Raw genomic sequence first — 18,071 nt, 5'->3', positions numbered from 1 at the left:
TGCTTGGAGACTAATATATTCAAAATGGCATTTTAGTTTAGTATATCCCCTGTTTTATTATTATTGTCAAATTATCCTTATATATGCCTAAAATTTGTATTGTTTAGCAATTTTGTTTAACAAATTTTTCTAAAATATAACCAAAAATATATTTTATTCTGCTTGTATAAACATAATTAAAAATAAATATAAACCAACATTTTGAATTGTTCATCAGCTAATTTATGTATAATATAATAAGAATAAACTATAAAATCAGCTAGTTTATGAAGAAGTAACACATTTATTGGAATTTATAAGCTCAATAGTTCTATTAGGTTAATTGCATTTATTGTATAAATATTTGGGTTTGCCATTATGTGGATTCTAGATTTCCATTATTTTGGAATTACATTGGAATAATATAAGTTTAAATATTGAAACGGTAATACCTTATTTGGTTTAGTTAATGGTTGAGAGCTATATACGAATAAATATATTGCTTACACTTGTATATAACTTTTATACCAAATATTAATATTCTCACTTAAAATAGTACCCGGGAGGTCAGAATTCATTTGGTGCTCTTTTTGGGAGAACTAAACAACTAGAAAGCGCCTGTTCCCTTCAAATTTGTCTAAAGGAAGCCAATAGATTAACTACTAATCAACTAGCAAAGCCACAATTAACTTTATATTTCTATAACAGTGTCTGCCCGAGAATTTCTTTGTTTAGAATCTAGTGTTATGTTACACACACGCCTTATATGTATTTATAACTAGGAACTTATTGATACAACATAATTTATAAACTAGAACTAAATCACCAAGTCCGCACCCGTTTTAATTTATTTATTGGTAGTTTTTTAATTTGTGTTTATAATGCATTTTTAATATCAGTATAATTATATAAAAAAATATGTGTTCAGCTGTAGAAATTACTAAATGTTACTTATAATTCGGTCTACTTTGGCACAACATTAATCACGGTATTATCACATTGTTCTGTTGAAACCATAGCACCACAGTACAATTAACAATGCGAATGATGCTCAAGTTCAGGACAGCCCAAACCAGGTTGTCATGGCAACCATGCCGGCCCCTACTAACTTTGTCTCAAGATTAGTCATCTATTAAAAATATAGACCCTATAATCTTCAATTGTAACAGTACCACATATGCTACCTTTAAAATTTATAATTTCGAAAGTTACAAGCGTTGTCATGGTAACCTGGTTGCAAAAACTTAAGTGGTCCTTCAGATTATAACAAAATTTAAAATTGGGTATAAATAGCAATATGCCCCAAATTATAATACTAATGACCGATCCTGAGATTCAACTACAGAAACACGATTTGAGCATTTTCCCCCCAAACCTAATTTTCTACTAAGAATTTGGTTTCATACATGAGAATAGTCCTTGATACATATTTGTTATGTTTGTGTTTAATAAATTGGTTGGAAGTGAGCAGTTGAAATTGCTTACATCGGCTAAAGTATTAGGGGTAATGTTACAGTTCAATGTGAGATTTTGGTTTAGTGTTGATACGGCAGTACGTGCTACTGGAGCATTCAAGGCTGCAATGTCTTCGGGCTTGAAGATAAGTGAGCCCCATGTGGGGTAAGATCCCCATATGATGAGAGTGGTGATGATTTTCGGGCCAATACCACCGACGGCCTGAAAAATACATTTATATAATTGTCTTCGTCTGTATGACGAACTATTTTGATTTCGCTTATAAATTATTATTTGCCTAAATAATTCGTTTTCGGAATAAAAAATATCAACGAAATAGACAAAGAAAAGTCCTATACTCTGATTTTTAATACCACAGAATTTTGACAGCTATCATTTTTTGACATGATTACAAACCTAAACGCACAGGTAAAGATAACATTTTATTTTTTTTAAAAGGTTTACTAAACCTGGAATTAGTAGGCAGTGATGCCAGCTAAAGAATAAAATAATTAAAGTTAATTCGATATATTGTTCGTAATATTGAAATATTTGTTATTTTTGTATTAAGTAACTGGAGTAAGTAAATATTTAGATTTACCTTTTTGTAGGTGAAAAATAAAAAAAATCGTAGCATTTTATTTTTTATTTCCATGGGTCAAATTTGTCCATTATTCAGTGGAGAACTTTTTTAGTAGCAACACTTAAAAAATGTCAGAATTCAATGGAATGAAAAATCAAAGTCTAGCTAATATGTGAAAACCATATTAGGCAAATAATACTCCAGAGCAACTGTCCGTAACATTGCGTATTGCAAACTAACTTTTAATGCTGAGTATATACAAATGCGGATAAATTTCATCATCAGACGTCAAGGCAGAATGTGAAATACCACCCGTCCCACGTCTGACGTCTTCACGTCTGGCATTCCACGACAGAGCGCTATTTAAGTCACTTCTTGCCACGCACCACCACTTTATGCAACCAGCTGCCAATCCAGGTATTTCGGAACAGTTCCGAACAGTGTACCACCTTAAAGGCAGAAAACGCGAGCCACCGAAACATTCTTAATTCTCCCGCCCGTTTGCCGTTTGTCTCATAAAAAATTATATAATTATACATACCATTTTGGAGGTGGGTATATGAGCGACACCGGCAACTATGGCATTGGGTGGAGTTCCAACTGGCATGTGGAAAGCCATGGAACAAGCGAGGGTTGCTGGTACCATCAGGTAACGAGGATCCATGTCCAGAGTCCGGGCCTAAAATTTTTTGTTCAATTTATTTTAATATTCCTTCAAAACTTCCTTTGTAATGTATAAGGGAGCGTTCAAGTGTTACGTAACGAACTTTTGGGGGGGCGGTCCGCAAATATTATTTTCAACTTTCCAGTACTTTATACCACATAATGGTAACTTTTAGGTATAAAGAGTCACTTTTAGGTACACACGAAACGTTTTACTATACTTGGGTACAGTACTGTAGAAAAACGTTACGGCGCGTTACAGAGGGGGTGTCAATAATTTCCAAAAATTGCGTGATTTGCAAAGAAAGTGGTACAATCAGATTTATTCATTATTAAAAAACCGCACAGCAATAAGGCTGTAAGTAAATAAGTAAAAAAAAAACGCATAGTCTTATAAAAATAGGCATTCAAATGTCATATTAATGATCATAAAGTCATAATAATTCTTTATAATTGTTAAAAATTAAAAGCAAGCTCAGTTATTAACAATTGCTTCAAATCTGTAGGCACAGAAACAGTAGAAATGTGTTTCATACCGAACATAGTTAAATGTCACTTTTTCGACAATGTAGTTTAGAATAAAAATGAGCTTTCAAAACATATTCCATAGAAAAATGGTTTGCCCCAATTATGCAATTGGTTTTTACCATTCACATTATATTAGAGCAGTGTTGGCTTCAGCGTGTGACTATCATTTTTAAGGTCTTAGATTCGATTCCCGGCTCTGCCCCAATGGACTTTCTGTCTACTTGCGCATCTAACACTCGCTCGCACGGTGAAGGAAACCTCTCTCTATCTCCAAATGAGATGTCTCAAATCCAAAAAAATCCGCATTGTCACACAGAAGGATGATCACCTACTTGAAATAAAAATAGTGAAAGAATCAAATGTAATTGAAGGCCACATTAAGGATTTTAGCGTCACTGGATTATTATTATACACATGACATGACCGATATATATGTTTGATCAGCAAAGGTAATCAAAATAATAATAACGAAAATATTAAAGCAATAAGATCTCTTAAATAGCTTACCATATTCGCCAAAACTGGCAGAATCAAATTGGCGATGGCAACATTCGAGGTAAACTCCGTGATAAACTGCGTGACTAGAACCACGACTAGCAACACTATCGTGGGATGCAGTCCGTGTAGGCCTATCAGGGAAGTACCAATCATGGAGGAAAGGCCAGTTGCCTTACTGCCTTCGGCTAGGGCGAAGCCACCACCTGAAAAGTAATTAAGGCCGGTGGTCAGTTAACTGTTTTTTATGTATGATTAAATTAAGTAATAATAATTATTAATATTTAAAAAAAGGCAGATCACAATTTACATTTACTACCAGTCTTGCAAACATCGTGTAGAAAAAAAAACTTGGCGATTAAAAAGAGTAGCGGAGAGTTTATTGCCAGTTCTTCTCTTCCGTTCTACATCCTTGATTTGAGAACTGGCATTAAATGTAAAGTTAGAAACATTTCATATACATTTCTTTTTTGACGTTAATTACTGTACATTGTGTTACCTAAATGAATAAATGATTTTAGAATTTTTGAGTTCAAAAATCAAGCCCTCAGGGCGAGATGAACTGGCCAGAAATTTGCCGCCACTCCTTTTATTTGGCAGGTTTAAGTGTACAAAGAGCAGTGTTGGCCTAGTGGCTTCAGCGTGCGACTCTCATACCTGAGGTCGTAGGTTCAATCTCCCAGCTGTGCACCAATGGACTTTCTTTCTATGTGCGCATTTAACATTTACTCGAACGGTGAAGGAAAACATCGTGAGGAAACCGACATGTCTTAGACCCAAAAAATCGACGGCGTGTGTCAGGCACCGGAGGCTGATCACCTACTTGCCTATTAGATTTAAAAAATGATCGTGAAACAGATTCAAAAATCTGAGGCCAAGACCTAAAGAGGTTGTAGCGCCACTGATATTTTTTATGTGTACAAGGAAATTGTAAGGTAATGCAACCATGCTACAATTGACATATTGAAAGTCTCGAAAATAGTATCGAATGTAATATATAACAAGCAAAACCCATTATTAAAAAACTTATTATTGAGATTGAGATCGCAAGGGATGATGCTACAGGTTTTCTTTTCATAAAATATTATATTATTCAAATTATGGCATTCAAAGAGCCAAAATAACAATCTTTTTGTTTTGACAGAAAAAAGTACTTGTCTCATTTTAAAAGCCTTACCAAGTAAGAAGAGAAGTCCCCAGGGTATCTTTTCCTTTAAAATGTTCCATGTGACGATACTTGGTGATGGTTTGTACTGAGATAATTCTTCATCTGCAATAACAATTTTGGTATTAGTTACATAACTTAAATATTTAATAGATTTCATCTACAATGAATTTCTAAAGATTACTAATGAATAATATTTATTTTATGAATGATCTATTGACTATTTATAAATAAAGCCTATACATAATTTCCAATTATTAAAAAATCTCAGAGGTTCAGCTCTGTAGCTAAATTAAAAATTAGTTTAAATTAAAAAATTAATTAGTAGATAAATAATTATATTTATCAAAAACTAAATTATGTACTTACAGGAAGAAGAAGAAGAGAAGAACTTCATGCAGTCGATGGACATTGGAAGAATGAACATGAGTATCACTATGAACATTGATACTACGCCATCTTTCACTTTCCTGAAAATATTATGGTTAAAACTGGTTACTTTGGAAAAAATATAAAACCCTTCGAAAAAACTATTCGCTAGTTTAGTTGGGTATTCGTTTTTTTTTTTTAAAGACAATTCACACCAATTGACCTAGTCCCATGCTAAGCTGGTGAAGCTTGTGTTATGGGTACTAGGCAACGGATATACATACATATTATAGAAAGATAGACATATAAATACATATTTAAACACCCAAGACCAAAGCACAACACCAAATGCACATCACATCGATGTTCGTCTCAGCCGGGGATCGAACCCGGGACCCATGGATTCGCAGTCAGGGGTACTAACCACTAGACCAATGAGTCGTCAAATATTATGATAATGTATTTTAATGACAGCTCAAAGGCTTAGATTTTCATTTCATCTCGTATAGTTTACGCTTTTAGCTACAACTCTATTTAAATGATGGGGTAAAAATGTAAAACGAAGGACAAAAGGACTGCATTTCGAATGAAGGTATAAGAACACCGTAATTTTTGTATGGAGAAATTATCGAATTGAATTCTTAAACTATACCATTTGTATGAAAAATCTTTCTACGTACATATGAGTTCGAGGTATGGAAAACTAAATTTAATTTTAAATTACCGCATCCATTAAAAACATTTTTGTGTTCGTTTTGAGAAGAACTAAATAACTTACATAGTGGTAATAACATCGGCCCATCCCAGCATGAAACCAGGTTTTCTAAAGATGTAGAGGAATACAGCCAAGATGAAAAGACCTCCAGAGGCCTGGAATTACGAATTATAAATTAATAGAAAATAAAAACATTTTTTTCTATCACTTTAATCTTCTAAAGCTTCATTGTATCATAAGTAACAATATTTTATTAACATGAGATAGATACATACACAAAACGATAGATAGTTTGATGTGCTTTAAAAGCGTGTTTTTTAGTTTTTTTAAACTAGTATTTATTTTTTAGTTTATTTTTTTTTATTTTTTTTCGGATTATTGCATTGTCATCGATCTTTGACAGGTGCGCAAAGTTTGAATTAAATCTGTCCGTTAAAAGTGGGTCAAAACTCAAAATCGAGTCCGAAGGAGTCGGTTGCATACATACATACAGGTGAAGCTAATATAAAGCGAGTAAAAAAAGAAATGGTATAAAGAAATAAAATATTAAGTAATTCTATTATTACCAGAAAAAATTAATTTTCGTAACGATAACGGAATTTTTTTAAGGTTATAAATTTCACCTTTTCGTGGAATGTCACAGGTCCAAGGTTTTTGTATTGTTCTCGAATGACTCGCATCGTGTTTTCAGAGCCTGATGAAGCAGCATTTACCTTCTTTGCCGCTTCACTATTCGGACTGCCAACAAAAATATATAAATTAAAATGTTAATTAATTATTGTATCAAAATTATTGCCTTACTGATATATTATAAATAATTCATTTTTTAAATAACAATAAAAGGGATATTTTTTTTACAAATAATGTTATTTTGAATTTGAAGAAGATTCTTGACTCACCGGAATAGCCCCATGAAAGTGACTTGAAGAGAGATCCATACTAGCAGTTGCATAAGCAGCATTGGCGGAGTACTGTACGCCATGAACCAGAAGAAATCAACAGCGCCTGATATCTCGGGAAACTCTCTAAAAAATATTGAAAATTTATTTTTCTATTAGTTTATACAAAAAATGAAAAGAAAAATTCCTCTAATATTAAAAAATATTTAAACAGTAAAGTATTTCGAGGGGTGAAGTTTTTATTGAATTATATTTTAAGTTACACAAGATACTATTATACTCTTAATACTCTTAATACTCTTAATAGTATATCGGGAAATAAATATTTATCTCTATTGTCTCTCCCAGATAAAAAGGTGATCCCTTTGCCTATTTTTGTAATTAAAATATTCGCGCTAACCACGCGCATACACATACACATTCAATAAAAGGAAAAACAACTCAACTGTATCTATCTTGCGAAAAAATCGTTTACATGGAAAATAAATCAGTGGCGCTACAACCTTTTTAGGTTTGGGCCTCAAATTCTGTCTGTTTCATGATCATTTGTCAATCTAATAGGCAGGGAGGTGATCAACCTCCAGTGCCTGACACATGCCGTAGACTTTTTGGGTTTAAGACATGTCGGTTTCCTCAGGATGTTTTCCTTCACCGTTCGAGCGAATGTTAAATGCGCACATAGAAAGAAAGTCTATTGGTCCACAGCCGGGGATCGAATCTACTACCTTAGTGTGAAAGTAGCACGCTGAAGCCACTTGGCCAACACTGTTTTACTTTAATCAATGCAATTATTACACTTAAGTGGGGGTAAATGGCAACACTAACGAGTCGAAGATCCCTTTGAAGGCGGAGTTAGTGGCCGTGCCCACGAGTGTGCCGCATCCGCCCAATGTTGAAGCGTACGCTATACTTAGGAAGTAGCACGTTGTTATGTCGCTTGGGATTGGAGTTCTGGAAAAAATGATTTTTTTATTTATTATTTTATTATTTTAATAAGATTAAGTATGAGGTTGCAGGTACTTACAAACATTTTTTGTAAAGAACATGGCAATTTAAAATAGTGATGCAGTGTTTAGTGCTAGTTCTTCTCGTCTACGCCGTAGATTAAGAACTGGCAGTAAGTGTAAATTAAAAAGCATTTTTTTAATGTTTATAAGTGTACATTAAGTAACCTGCATTAATAAATAATATTTTGACATTAAAAAAAATCTTTAATTCCATGTTGACTACAAAGTGGTACTCTTTATAAAAAACAAAACTATATAAAATAATTTTGAGAATATACAAAAAAAAATCTTATTGGAACTTATTTAATTAAACAAGAAAAAAAATATTTTACGTTAAAAATTCATCAAGCGACTGTTATTGTGTATTCGAAAATAGAATATACAATATTTATATGATTAGAATCAACACACAATAAACATAAAAAATAACAACCACTTTCACCAAAAATAATTAAATTAAGTTAGCGTTTTTGGCTTTAGTTATTAGTACATACATATACTAAACTAGCTTTTCAAATTACATTATATTAAATAACTAGAATAAACTACTCTTAATAACTAAAAAATATGGTACTTACTCTTCTACATTATGTTTATTATCTGTTTGCTTTGAGTCTTTTCCATTCTCAGTAAGCACTTTCTTTTTATTAATGTAGACATCTCCAAGTCCTTGCTGCAAAAACAAAATACTGCATTGTAAAACTCTATTATTTTTTACTTTATCATTTATATAAGAAGTAGACACCATATTTACATATTGCAAGTAAGTTTGTGCACCATCCAGTTTAATATTATATTTATCTTAGCCAACAGATTTTGAAATTATGATCATGAAGTGGCAGATACACATTGAAGATTTTTCATTCTCATTGGTTTAGATATAGTAGTTGTAGAAGTTTTAAAAGCACATACCTGTTCAAATACTTCTAATATGGCTTCAACAATGGGAACCATCATTGTGGTAGCTGCCGCATTTGATACCCACATAGATATGAACATTGTAACAAAAGTCAGTCCAAAATTTAACCTGAAAGTATATGAACATATTATATTTAAACAAAAATGTTTTATAAGGTAAAGATATGTTTCATTACTAGATTTTGAGTAATTCAATTTAACATTAAAATTTGAATCATATGTGGGTATATTACTTACACCTTCTAAATTAGTCTACAACAAGACTTTTCATACTACTAAATGTAATTTATTGATTAATGGTAATAGTGTGTAGTGTGATTAGAAGTATAGTCCTTAAGCCATACCTTCTATGTGAACATCCAACCACTTGAACAGTCCACAAAGCCACTCTCTTTGGAAGCTTTGAATGCTGAACACCAGCAGCAATCATCAGACCGCCCATGAACATCATATTAGTCTCCTTCATATATGCTGCACAGGTTTTGTCAGAGTCCAGAATACCCAGGGTTGGGAACATGACAATTGGGAGCATAGAGGTGACAGGTAGAGGCAGAAGCTCAAGGACCCAGTAGGTAGCCATTATGAGAACTACATACATGCATTTGTAGGCCTAAAAAATATATAGTTTATTTAATATCAGGTAGACATAATTATTATCAATGGTTCTCGTAAATTTTTCTATGAGATGAGAAATATAAATTTAGTTCATAAGGATTATTTCCTAGTTTAATAATATTTTAGTATTACAATACCTTAGCAGATTCTGAGTCAGCATTTAATATTGGTATTGGTAGAAGTATTAATGGGGTAATAACAACAATCAGGGCCTTCCAGTAAATCGAAATAAACAAACTTATTCTTTGCCATAGTGTTGCACTAGCTCTTCCTTTTGAGAAATAATACGTAGTACCCCTGAAAGTAAACGATTTATTATTAATTACAAATACTATATTTAGTTTCTTATAACATATATCTAATGTAATAGATTTTACCGGCCGTCATCTCCAATCCCATTTTCGACGGCACTAGACATGTTTGTAAACAGTAAATTTTGTATATCTTCTGTCTACCACATTCTCCAGCAGATCTGAAAATACGGCACCAACAATAAATATAAAAAAAAATGCATTTTCAATTGAAATTAAGTAGAATAGTAAAATTTCTTATTAACAAACATTTTAAAAATAGCGGTATTCGAACTTCGAATCTTCTCAGACCGGATGCCATTTACAATAAATATAAACTACTGTCAAGTGTCAGTCATAAGTCAACTACTAGTTGACAGCTTCTTTTTTTATCCTTGAAATATGTACATTGTTTGTACAAAATACAAATGCGATTCTAACCTGACTAGTGACTTGTCACAAATGTCGCGCGTTGATGGCTGACACTTGACAAAACATCAGTGATAAAGTTTTGACAGTGGGTACCGAATGAATAACCAAAACAAAATAATACCGTATAATTAAAAAAAACTAGTCAATTTAAAAGTAAATTCGTGTATTTTTAATTTACTTGATGTATAAAGTTTAATATATGTTAAAAATATAGTTGCAAAATGTGCAGTCCTAAAGATAAATCCGACAATGAAGGTACGTCTAATATTCGTGTAAACATTTAATTTTTAAAGAATTATGGGACTATTCAGTGTTTTTTGTCTTAAAATATATATTTATTATTATTGTTGATTATTGGTATAAAAACGAGTTTTATATCTCTATTCTAACTTAAACGAAACAATAATAAACACACTCTCACAGTATTTTAGAGGTTAATCATAGGTAGATCATAGCTAATATTACTAATATTTCTTTGTAAATTCTGCATCTCCTGTTTGGTTTTATAACTTATTAGCATATGATTAAATTATAAAATATTAACTTATAAGCATCAAATAACAAAATTAACAATCAAGTCTTTAGATATGAAGTATAAATTTTATTGTTGTGTAAGTATCTGAGCATTGTTAACTAAGCTTAAACAATTATATTTTCTAAGACACCTTGTTAATTATAGATGCAAACCATTAAACTTGTTATGTTAAAGCTAGAACCACACTTGAATAATACTTATTTACATAATTGAAAGAGATAAGCATAACATTTATTTTGTTTGTTTCTCAATGCAATGCATCTTTACTATTGGCATTATTGAAAAACATTTTTTTTTTCATATTTTCATTAGTTCTACTTAATAATAATTAAAAATTTTCATAGAACACAAATCCATAGAATAGGTTACTTATGTGTGTACTTATGTGTGTATATATATGTACTTACATACATATAACTACACATATTATATATAAGTAACAATCTTACTCAAAATCTATTAAGCTGTAACTGTATTATTAGCTTTGTTTATTATATTCATTTAGAATGCTGCTGTTGGATGTTCTGAGGGGTTTCAGAAGTTTGAATGCAACCCTTTTTCGCTTTTTTACCTTAAGGTTTAAAATTTGGTTCATAACTACCTATATATAATAATATTTTTTATATATTAAAACAGTTTGTTGCAAACAGAATTATGGTTAGCTACAAAAACCCTATTAAATATTTTTTACCATGATTTATAATGTCTACAATTATTAATGACTATTGCAACATATAATTATTAGAAAAAGTGCATTTTAAAAGTCTGCTCTTTGGACATTGTTATTTGATGGAGTCCTTGAATTAACTATCATTAAAGACTTTATAAACACAACACTTAGATGAGCATTTATTGCAGTGTCAATATTCATTACGTAAAGTATGCGTACATTCGCAGCTTCGTACGTCATACGGGTCGCAATGAAGCCATAATGTTTTTAGTTTGTTCTATGATAACTGTACTGTATTTTGTTTTCACAAATAAGATGTTTCATATTACCATATTTGCGGTAATTTGCAGATAATTATAATATTCGCTTATATGCATTTTCAGTGTTACAAACGCAAATTATGGTAATTTTCTCTTTCTATCTTTATATACATAATTCTTCTGTGAGAGTGTATGTCACTGAACTTCTCTCAAACGACTGGACCGATTTTGATGAAATTTTTTGTGTGTGTTCAAGGGGATCTGGGAATGGTTTAGATTCACAAATCAGCCCGCCAGATGGCGCTGCAGTCGGTACTTTCATAATTTGCTTTACTAATTGCTTGAAATATCATGCAGGACAACGTCTGTCGGGTCCACTAGTCTCTATATAATTTTCGATCAAGTCGAATTGAAACTTATTTTCATTGGTGAACCAATCGCCAATACACTACAATCTTTTTCATCCAGCCTATATTTTTACTTTAAATACTGTTAATCAAAATTGATAACGTTTTAAAATTGTATAGTTTTATAAATAAAGCTTGTCACGTTTGTATTGCCATCTGCACGTGCAAGGTTACGATCCTAAAGTAATAACGTTTATCAAGAACTTTGGTCCCCCAAATTATCATGAATTCGAGTATACATTTTCTAAAATACAGTGTAATTAACATTCAACAGATTGTCAGCAAACCAAGCAATTCTATATGGTATGAAGTATGAACATTTCTTATAAATCGGTTAAACTATAAATGCGTTAAAAGTAAGTATCTTCCGTATTTAACTAAAGAGCAATCGAGGTTTAATTGTGTAAAAAAAATCTAGTCGCGCATACTTAATGATTTACGTCATTTATTATTTTGAAGTTTCCTCAATAAATTTTCCTGATTTGTGTAATTCGTGTAATAATAATTTCTTTGCGTTGAGAGTTCACAGCAAAAATGAAAACGGCGCGATATCCTCATCTAGGAATAGGCCGTGCAGTTTGAGTTAGTAAATCAAAGTAGTTTATATCGTATAAAGCCTATAAATATGATTATAATATTTTATATAGGTATATACTCGTTATTAAAGATAAATGTGTGCTAATACTTCTTTATAAACTATAAGTTACTTTGTTCCTTAACTAAAATGGGTGTGGCATATCTACGCACTTGTTATACGACGACCTATAAACTAATTAAATATATAATGCCCAAATTGAACTATTTAACACAACACGTGTGGTATTTACATACAATATGGTATATTAGCCTACGACCTGTTATACGTTACGTCTTTACTTCTTAGTAGATTTTGTAAACTGTAAAGTCATTATATCGTCTTGCCTAATGTCTAAACCAATAAATCAAGATGAATAAATGACAGAAAGTATAATAAACTTTAAATTTTATAAATTACTTTTGTAAAAGTAATAAAATTTATTGTATGGTGGAAGTGTGCCAGTGGCATTGAACTATTTTATCATGAATTTAATATTTTTACATGATGTAAAATGTCACTTTTCTATTGCGTCGCAATCTTTATTAATATACTTTTGTATTGGTATTCATCTAGTAGGGCGTATATTTCATTTTCGGGAAACGGGAATAGATTCCAGAAACTACTATTACACAATGCACATACATAACTTAGGCACAGTGCCCTCTGTAGGTATCAAGTATATTAATAATACGCGTCATGGAATTCCAAGTTTTATAGACTAATGACATTAAGAATGAAGTAATAAAATAAATCATATTTTTCTTTAAATTTCGTATAAGCTGCTATGATTAAACTCATTGTAGGTTATACAAACTTCAATGTGATTGAATTCCCATGATACTTATTGTCAACATTACTATTGTTTCAACGATTCTCAATCCAGTATATCATTTTACATGCCTTTGTCCTACATAATATGATACATTCTTAGAAATTACGCATTACGCAATTAAGTAGGTATTGTATTTTATTAATGCGCTAATTATATTACTCTATTACTAGGAGACTGAAGGGAAAGTACCATAGCTGATATACTAATAATCAAAGCTTTCAGCTATTTTCTATGTATTTTAATATTCGATATAAACATGTTCTGTTCTCAGTGCTTGCCACACAAGGTCAGTAGCGTCACAAAAGTAAACGGCGGAAAAAAATTACAAATACAACTATTAATTAAACCAACTAAAAAACATTCTCAATTTAGTTGTATTTCTATGTCATTAGCAAATTTCATGACCAATATTATATGATTAAATATTATTTTTATTTTTTACCGAATTTTACCTTTAACTTGTCCTTAAAAAATTATTGTATATTGAAAATTGATGTTAAAATCGTCACTTAGCGGTACGATCACAATTTTTTAATGCGTGATATTTCATTTTACACCTTCACTGATTGAATATCCTGTCACAAACTGTGAAACAAAATATACTATTTACTTGTATTAAATTTTATAGCAGATCAGGTTTTTTATGCAGGTTTGGCTTTGAATAGCTCGCTGGTATAATTGGCTGGTATAAGATTTTAAAAACAAATACACAACAAATATACGTAGTGGCTTTAAAATTTCAAATTGAACTCACATTATTTCCAGACACAGTCAAAACGCTTCTTAATGCAAGATGGCGTAGCACCAGTCTCTATGACGTATCTTGCAAACAAACTTTAAGATTTTTACGTGTATTTCGATCATCACTTCGTCATCGTAGATGCGCCTAATCTGTAACCGTTTTGATGTGGCCAACGTATAAAAAAGTAGGGATTTGATAAATTTATAAATATTTACAAAGTTTTACACCATAACGTTTTTAAAGCCATGTTTTATATAGATTACTTTGAATAACACTAAATTTTTCATATTATTAAATAGCTTAAAACTGTGAATGTCTTAAAATGTAAAATTAGGTAATATTGTACATAAGCAAGTATACCACGTATCGGGCCAAACTTCGTACAGTATTTTGTTTTCCGGGTCTGTTTAAGATTTATTATTGTCATAAAGTAATGTTTACACGTTTAGAAATGCTGCATTAGCGTATTTGACGTATTTTTTATCATACAGAGAATCTCTCATAATCTTATGATCCCGGCATTATTATCAGACTCATTTTTTATCTATTTTTATTGCTACTAATCTTTACACATCACCATTCATAACTATGTAAATAGAAATCTTGTAAGAATTTTGTTTATTAAAGAATTAAATTTTTAATTTAATTAACCTACATAATATATAATACTATATAATGAACTTCAAATATAATACTTATTAAGTGTAATGCGGAAAAGTGAACAACTAGACTTTTGTTTAAAATTTCTTTATTTTCGAAAATTACAAAATATTACGTAATGGTTAATTTATGAATTTAACTTTATAAATTATGAATATAATAACTTTTTTTAATGAAATTTTAAATGTTGTTACAATGCATATTTTTAACCTGTAGTTATATTTTTAATCTGCTACTTATTTTCTTAATTATTCCTCAAAAAGAAAAGAAAAATTGGCCGCCATTCAAACAATCCACTCAAGACATTTAAACCAGTTCCTCTGTTCTCTCTATAAATAAAAAAAAAATCAATAAACAATATCAAAGTCCAAGGAAACACTTTTGCGTAACTATGACGCGTTTGGGGGTCAGTATAGGGGGGTGTGGTGCGTCAATATAAAGATATTTCTATCGCAGTAGCTCCTCTGTAATAGAACGGGAATATACAAAGGCGTGGCAAGGGCAGACAAACAAAAATAATCCACAGTTGCTGAGATTCTTTACGCCGCCTCATACACTTTCGTTTTTTCTCTATTCTTTTTCAAGGTGTTTGTGTAATTCGTTTTTAAACCAAATTTTTTATTGGCCTGTGTTACATATAAGAAATACAACCATGTTTAAAGTATTTAACAAAAAGGGGAAATTCTTTTTAGAGTTATGCATATAATGTATGTATGTATGTATGGTCGTCTATTTGCATGCGTGCGCTTTAGACAAAATGTAATGTACGAATTTGATTTTACTTTAAACATCGAGTTTTGTCGATCATTCGCGTATCTTGAGTTTTTCTGGATGACCAGGACTAGAATCTTTAATTTTTAATTGGTAAGCTGACATCGTGGGCACCTTTAAATATAACTAGGCAACCCGTATCGACTTCCGTCGCTCCACAACTGGCCGTTTTTTTAAGACAGTTTTAGTTGCGCTCCACCACTATGTGGAACCAGCTGCCCACTAAGTATTTCCGAACCAATTCGACTTGGGAAGTAAAGAAAAGAGCGTACCAATTCTGAAAAGACCGGCAACGCACTGGCGAGCCTTCTAGCAATGTAAGTGTCTATGGGCGGCGGTATCACTAAACAACAGTGAGCCTCCTGCCCGTTAGCCCATGTTATTTAAAAAAAAAACTTTAGTCTAGCTTATCTGACACCGACAGATTCCTAAGACTCTGAGACACAAGAATTCATATCCTGAATCAAAATACGTCTCGATTATACTTGCAAATGTTTACATACAGGTTTAGTGTTAGTAAATGTTTTATGTTTAGTATCTGATAGCACTTATTTGAATTATAGAACACCTTAATCCTAAGTAGAACTCGGCGATGTCTATCTCAAATCACCTGTCAAGTACAAATTTCCATACCGGTTTGTGTATCATATTAAATGCCTTAATTTTACTGCACTTGCATCGGAAGGTTGCCGACCTGTCAATGACCATTTGCTCGTATTAACTCGAAATGTAAAGGGTCTCCATTTAAACTCTCTAATAAAGAATAAAGAAAAAAAGATGAACGATTTGATGTGGATTTTGTGTGTTGATACTTAGGAGGAAGTTATCTTTTAGGTTATTGAAAATATCAATGCTTAGAAAACGTTGCTCTCCTAATTATTTTAATTCCAAAAATTCCGTTTTGTAATACATACTATGTCACTATTAAATAAATTAACTATATTGTTTGTAACGATGAGCCAATTTCTTTCTCATTTAAAATAGCACAGTTATACCTAATATCTAGTAGTTTTAAACTTCTGCACGAAGTAATAACAAAAAATAGCTTATATTTTGGTCTATCGTTTTCAGCGTGACTTTCATACAGTACAAGGTTTTTGTGTGTGTGTGTACTGTATGAAAGTCACGGTACATTAAGGTGTGGTTAATCTGTATTTCTCCGTCCATGTGGTTACATATATACATGAGTACCACGTACTTCAATATTATATTCATGAACTAAGATAAATTTCTCGCAATTATAATGGTTATTAGATAAGGTCATAGAATGTTTCGTTCCATTTTCAAACTAAACCGGAATTCCCTATACGGAAAACAGGAAGTCAACCGAGGTTAAATATATAGTATGAAATTGTATAATTTATATTGTAGCTAAACCTTGTAATAAGTAGATCAAATATAATAGATAGAATACCAAGCCGACTAAAAGCAAGCAACAATTGTAACTATCGATTATCTTCTGTATTTCCATGATACATGGCAATTCCCTAATTTATACTGCTGCTTCTACGAAATAAAAATGGCTTATAAAGCTTATCATAAATTTAATAAAGTTAAATCGTCAACAATCCAATTTAGAAAGATTTTTCGACCAATGACTTATAAAAGGCACGTTTAACGACAAGTGCCTGTCCTGAAACATTTTTATAATTGCGTTACGAGGTTTTCAATTATACATTTGTTGTATTAACCTCGTGATTTTCATTCACGTCAACGATTTATCTGATATACCACAAATATCCCAGGCTGGGTATTACGCACCAACCTTGATTTTCATGAGATATTTCTGGTGCTGACGGATCTGGCGCCTGCCGACCGAAAATACGATTTTTTCAAGTTCGCATGACTTTATTATGACGTCAAGAAAATATTTATTTTATTGCACGTAATGTACGTAAAATATATTCCTAATACAAAGCGGAACAAAACTTTCTTACACACGACTTGTTAATAATAATATTATAATAGCGTAAAATCTTAGGAAATAAGTGCAGAAATACTACACAAATAAAACATCAATGTACCATATTATATAGGTGATATTCTAGCCAAAAAGCGGAAGGTAAACAAGAAATATTTATTTTAATTTTGCTCATCAAATATTATAATCCAATTTTATAAATCCGGGAGTATTTTTGGATCTTCATCCTTAAAACCGAAGTACGGAAGTCATGGCATCATTAGGTATTGGATAAACAGAACACCAGAAAGTTGCCAGCCAAATGTCAAGTGTTTTTGCCACATGAGAAAGTTTTCCCAAGAAATTGCACAATTTATCACAATTTCCTCACCGTGTTGCCGACCTATTGCTGAACGAAAATAGCATACTTTTGGACTGCTGCCAAGTATGCATCAAATATTTTGATGGACCCCTGACATCGGGTTTATAGGAAACAATTGTGTTACGCGCCGAAAATTTCTTCTTAAACTTAACTAAAAGAAGTTCATAACAATTGTATAATAGGAATGATGAATATATGCAGTATGTTTCGAGTAGTTTGCGA

General features: G+C 31.6%; 2 protein-coding genes across 2 annotated transcripts in view; one reads left to right on the top strand and one right to left on the bottom strand.

Moving 5' to 3' along the window:
- Nucleotides 1–688: 688 nt before the first annotated feature.
- The window catches only part of LOC125057513 (protein I'm not dead yet), a 25,698-nt gene continuing 8,315 nt past the window's right edge, over nt 689–18,071 (bottom strand). Inside the window, exons 2-15 of the mRNA XM_047661245.1 lie at nt 9,769–9,863; nt 9,529–9,688; nt 9,121–9,386; nt 8,771–8,885; nt 8,437–8,531; nt 7,677–7,802; nt 6,852–6,977; nt 6,576–6,690; nt 6,016–6,107; nt 5,238–5,338; nt 4,881–4,973; nt 3,716–3,909; nt 2,559–2,696; nt 689–1,656 (exon numbers count right to left, since the gene is read on the bottom strand). Of these exons, the coding sequence (XP_047517201.1) occupies nt 1,366–1,656; nt 2,559–2,696; nt 3,716–3,909; nt 4,881–4,973; nt 5,238–5,338; nt 6,016–6,107; nt 6,576–6,690; nt 6,852–6,977; nt 7,677–7,802; nt 8,437–8,531; nt 8,771–8,885; nt 9,121–9,386; nt 9,529–9,688; nt 9,769–9,809 (1,953 nt within the window). The 5' untranslated portion in view covers nt 9,810–9,863 and the 3' untranslated portion in view covers nt 689–1,365. The remainder of the gene's footprint in view (nt 1,657–2,558; nt 2,697–3,715; nt 3,910–4,880; nt 4,974–5,237; nt 5,339–6,015; nt 6,108–6,575; nt 6,691–6,851; nt 6,978–7,676; nt 7,803–8,436; nt 8,532–8,770; nt 8,886–9,120; nt 9,387–9,528; nt 9,689–9,768; nt 9,864–18,071) is intronic.
- LOC125057516 (GPI transamidase component PIG-S) overlaps nt 10,179–18,071 on the top strand; it is a 26,228-nt gene continuing 18,335 nt past the window's right edge. The window contains exon 1 of the mRNA XM_047661261.1: nt 10,179–10,368. Within this exon, the coding sequence (XP_047517217.1) occupies nt 10,335–10,368 (34 nt within the window). The 5' untranslated portion in view covers nt 10,179–10,334. The remainder of the gene's footprint in view (nt 10,369–18,071) is intronic.

The sequence above is a fragment of the Pieris napi genome, chromosome 2, assembly GCF_905475465.1.
Source record: "Pieris napi chromosome 2, ilPieNapi1.2, whole genome shotgun sequence".
NCBI lineage: Eukaryota > Metazoa > Arthropoda > Insecta > Lepidoptera > Pieridae > Pieris > Pieris napi.
The sequence above is the reverse complement of the archived record's forward strand: the minus strand, read 5'-3'. Positions and strand labels throughout refer to the sequence as shown.